The sequence below is a fragment of the Cololabis saira genome, chromosome 8 (genome assembly GCF_033807715.1).
Source record: "Cololabis saira isolate AMF1-May2022 chromosome 8, fColSai1.1, whole genome shotgun sequence".
In the NCBI taxonomy this organism is placed as follows: Eukaryota; Metazoa; Chordata; class Actinopteri; order Beloniformes; family Belonidae; genus Cololabis; species Cololabis saira.
The window spans coordinates 36,496,578-36,500,803 of NC_084594.1; the positions used below are offsets into that span (position 1 = coordinate 36,496,578).

Here is a 4,226-nt window from a genome sequence, read left to right on the forward strand (position 1 = left end):
AAGTAATAAAACGAAATACAGGACACACAAAACAACAACAACAACAACAAAAATAAATAAATAAATAAACAAATAAATAAAATGAAATAAGATAAATAAATAAATATTTAAATAAACAGACATAAGAGGAACCCTAAAAAAATAGACATGGTTAGCAATATCATACTTCTCTATAATTAAATTAAATCAAATTAAATTAATCTTCCAAGGATGCCAAATAATTAACAAAAGAAAGAATAGGTTCCCAAATATAAGAAAACTTATCAGAGCAACCCCTAATACCGTATTTAATTTTCTCTAAATATAAAAAGGACGCTCACTGTTCATTTTATGCAATTTCTCTGGCGTATAATCATCTTATAGCCTATATTTTTTTAATGGGCCTAATAATTATGTTCAAATGACACTGTTGGTTTCTCATTGTAAAATGCATGTTTAGATGCTGCGGTTGCAGCAGTGCTCGGTGAGTCGAGGTGATCATGTGTCCGCCTGCAACATCTGCATGCGGTGCGTGGAGACGGACTTCCCACGGATCAAGCCTGATTTATGGTTCCGCGTTACACCAACGCAGAGCCTAAGCCGTAGGGAATACGCGACGACGCGCGCCGTACGTACCCTTCGCCGTAGGCTCTGCGTCGATTTAACGCGGAACCATAATTCCGGCTTGACTCCAGGCTCTTGGATCCGAGCGGACGTGCGTCGCATGAGCGCCGCCGCTCCAGCCGAACATGTTCGCCCTTTCCAGCTGCGCAGACCTGCTCAACGACCTGCTCAACGACCTGCTCTTCCACCTGCTCTTCCCCGGGGTGGCTTCGTGAAGCCGGCGGTGCGTAATTGCGGCCGAGGAGGATCCGTCCGTCCGTCCGCCATCGGTGCAGCCCGGGATGCGCTTCGTGCGCGGCGTGTCTCCTGCTGAGCCGATGCCTTATTCGGAAATGCTGCTGATTTCTGCAGCGGATGGCGTTTTTTCACACCGGACACTTGTGAGAGAATGAGGGACAAAAAGAAGAAAAAAACAGGGTTTCTGCTCGGCGTCGGCGGGGACTACTGCAGCCCATCGAGGAGGGATGTATTCATGAGACTGTGTTTTTATTTCTGTCACTGCTGGAAAAAGGGGGGAGTCGTGCTGTTTTTGCCTCTCGCACCCACAGATCTGCCGGTGTTCTGCCGATTTCTGCTGCTTTGCCGAAAAATGCTACCTAATGGTTTTCTACCTTTGTAGAGCTACAATTTTACTGTGTTTTACTCCCTAACCCACTTCCTTTCCCCCCAAGTGGTCCTTGTCTCTTGCCAGGCCGTCATTGTAAATAAGAATGTTCTTAATGACCTGCCTGTTTAAATAAAGGTGAATGACTGAATGAATATCAAATATAGCGATAGAATTAAAAAAAATTTTTTCTCTTTATCGTATAATGTTCACAAAGTGTAATGCAATTCATGTCATGGGTAGTTTATTTTGAAGGATCAAATACTCGACATCCCATATTATCAATTTTACATCGTGCAAGAAATGATGGGCGTGGCAATCAAACTTTGAAAATCGACTGTGCGCATGCGCAGAACCACAAAGTAGTATTTCTCGGCAGGAAGCGAGGATCGGCAGAACACCGGGATCCCTCCGCCGTCTGATGGTTTGATGTGGGGGCGCACGCCGCCTCGCCCGCACCCATGGCCAACAGCAGCGCGCCCGCGGAGAGCAGCGCTGCGTCCCTGCAGGGCTCCGCGTCCGCGGCCTCCGCGGCCAAGCTGGCCTCCCTGGGGCTCATCATGGGCACCAGCCTGCTGGGCAACGCGGCGCTGTCGGCGCTGCTGCTGAGGGACAGCTCGCTGCGCAGGGCGCCCTACTACTTCCTCCTGGACCTGTGCCTGGCGGACGCGCTGCGCGCCGCCGTCTGCTTCCCCTTCGTGATGGCGTCCGTCGGCGGCGGCGCCTGGCCGCACGGCGCGCTCGGCTGCAAGCTCGTCGCCTTCATGTCGGTGCTCTTCTGCTTCCACGTCGCCTTCCTGCTGCTGTGCGTCAGCGTCATCCGCTACATGGCCATCGCGCACCACCGCTTCTACTCCAAGAGGATGAACCTGTGCACGTGCGTGGCCGTCATCTGCATGGTGTGGACTCTGTCCGTGGCCATGGCGTTCCCGCCGGTGTTCGACGTGGGCACCTACCGGTTCATCCGCGAGGAGGAGCAGTGCACCTTCGAGCACCGCTACGTGAAGACCAACGACACGCTGGGCTTCATGCTGATGCTGCTGGTCATCGTGGGCACCACCCACGTGGTCTACGTCAAGATGCTCTGCTTCGTGTACGACCACCGCAAGATGAAGCCGGCCCAGCTGGTGCCGGCCATCAGCCAGAACTGGACCTTCCACGGGCCCGGGGCCACCGGCCAGGCCGCCGCCAACTGGATCGCCGGGTTTGGGCGCGGGCCGACCCCCCCGACCCTGGTGGGCATCCGGCAGGCGTCTCACCCGGGCAACAGGAGGCTGCTGGTGCTGGACGAGTTCAAGACGGAGAAGCGCATCGGGAAGATGTACTACATGATCACGCTGGCCTTCCTGGTCCTGTGGGCTCCGTACATAAGCGCGTGCTACGTGAGGATATTCGTGCGTGGGGCCCCCGTCCCGCAGCTCTACTTGACCGCCGCCGTGTGGATGAGCTTCGCCCAGGCGGCGGCCAACCCCATCATCAGCTTTCTGTTCAACAAGGAGCTCCGGGTGAGACTCAGGGCCTGCCTGCCCTGCTGCCTGGCCACGCAGACCCCCATGGAGCCCTACTGTGTCATATGAGCCCTCCCCACCCACAAATACTGCCAAAGACATATTGATATGCTGTTTCAGAATGTACCCGAATGCTCCCCAGAATGTGTTTGTGTGGCTACTTGCTTACAAAGATGACGAAGGGGCGGAAATCTGTTTAGTTTAGCACATTATCGTTTGTTTTTATGACATTAATCCAACAGGACTTAAAGCCCACTCGTGCTGCACTGTGGTTTCCTGTCAGACTGATTCCAGCAGGAGTTTACTGCACAGCAACATCACCAGTGTGAGATTAACTATGGTGTCTACGTGTGACCCCTCTTTACTGTTATTTAACACCGTTCACCGGGGTCAATTTAACACTGCAGGTGTTGGGAAGCATGTCATGCTCAAAATATAAACTCAAACCTAATGAATTCTACTCTGAAAGTTTTACTTTTACACTAAACTGTGGTAAAACAACACTAAAGGAGTGGGCACACATGCTGATGTTACTGTGTGCCTGGCCCAGAAATCCCCCCGTGAAATAACCAGAGCCTGAATCAGAGCTCAGCAGAAAAGAAGAAAAGGAAATACAGCAATGATTCATAATTTCCAGCTGCCAACAAGTTATTTAAACCAAACTGATGCATGCTGGGAAGATTTTCTCATTCCTCAAACAGCTTTAATGGAAGACAGAAAAGATGTGGTTTATCAGTGACAAATGGCCTAACGGAGAGGTTTCAGGTTGAGAACTGCCCACCGCACAATGGTCAGGAAAAAAACACCAAACTTAATCAGGATTTGTTGATAAAAGTGAATAAACATTAACAGCTGCACTCACAGCAAGGTTAGTTAAAGTAGGAGCATGTCGCACACACGATGTGATGCAAACTCAACGTTTGGGGACCAAACACTTATGCAGAATTGAAAAAACCTTGTTAAAGTGACACAAAAACAACAATTAGGATCTGGCAGAAGTGGAGGAAGGTCCTGAGGTTGGAGTGTGAGGAGGGGTGGATGGAGCGGTGTGTTCATCATCGCTGGTGTCTGCACTGCAAGCATGAGGGGGTTATGGCCAGGGGTCGCTCCCGCCGCTCAGGTCCTGGTCCGGCCACGTTTTGTGCCAAACGGTGTGCTCGGCTGACTACTCCCGCACTGACTGAGCAGGTTTCTCTATTCGTATTTCTTTTCTTCCCACGTGGCATCGGTGACAAAGCCAGGATTTATCAGCCTCAGACTGGGGGGAGTGGTTCAGGGAGCATGAAACATCATTTTCACACATGAATTGATCACCACAGAGTTCAGTTCTCAAACTCATTCAGAATCTTTGGGCTGGGATGGAAAAGACTTCCTGCAGTGGTCCCGGCCGCTTCATAGATTAGAAATACAGGCAAAAAAAAATCACATTTACAGAAAAGAATGCAACTCTGAATAAAAATACCTGCTGTGACATCACACCAGCGTATCAACGCTGTAATCAAAGCCAAAAG

At 50.6% G+C, this 4,226-nt stretch overlaps 1 protein-coding gene across 1 annotated transcript; it reads left to right on the top strand.

Moving 5' to 3' along the window:
• Positions 1 to 770: 770 nt before the first annotated feature.
• On the top strand, positions 771 to 3,525 carry gpr27 (G protein-coupled receptor 27). Its single transcript, XM_061728685.1, has one exon. The coding sequence runs from the start codon at positions 1,669 to 1,671 to the stop codon at positions 2,782 to 2,784; it is 1,116 nt and encodes a 371-aa protein (XP_061584669.1). The 5' UTR covers positions 771 to 1,668; the 3' UTR covers positions 2,785 to 3,525.
• Positions 3,526 to 4,226: the final 701 nt, after the last annotated feature.

What these genes read in the sequence shown, in the direction of transcription:
- gpr27 (XM_061728685.1), top strand. Translation starts at nt 1,669, where the DNA reads ATGGCCAACAGCAGCGCGCCCGCGGAGAGCAGCGCTGCGTCCCTGCAG.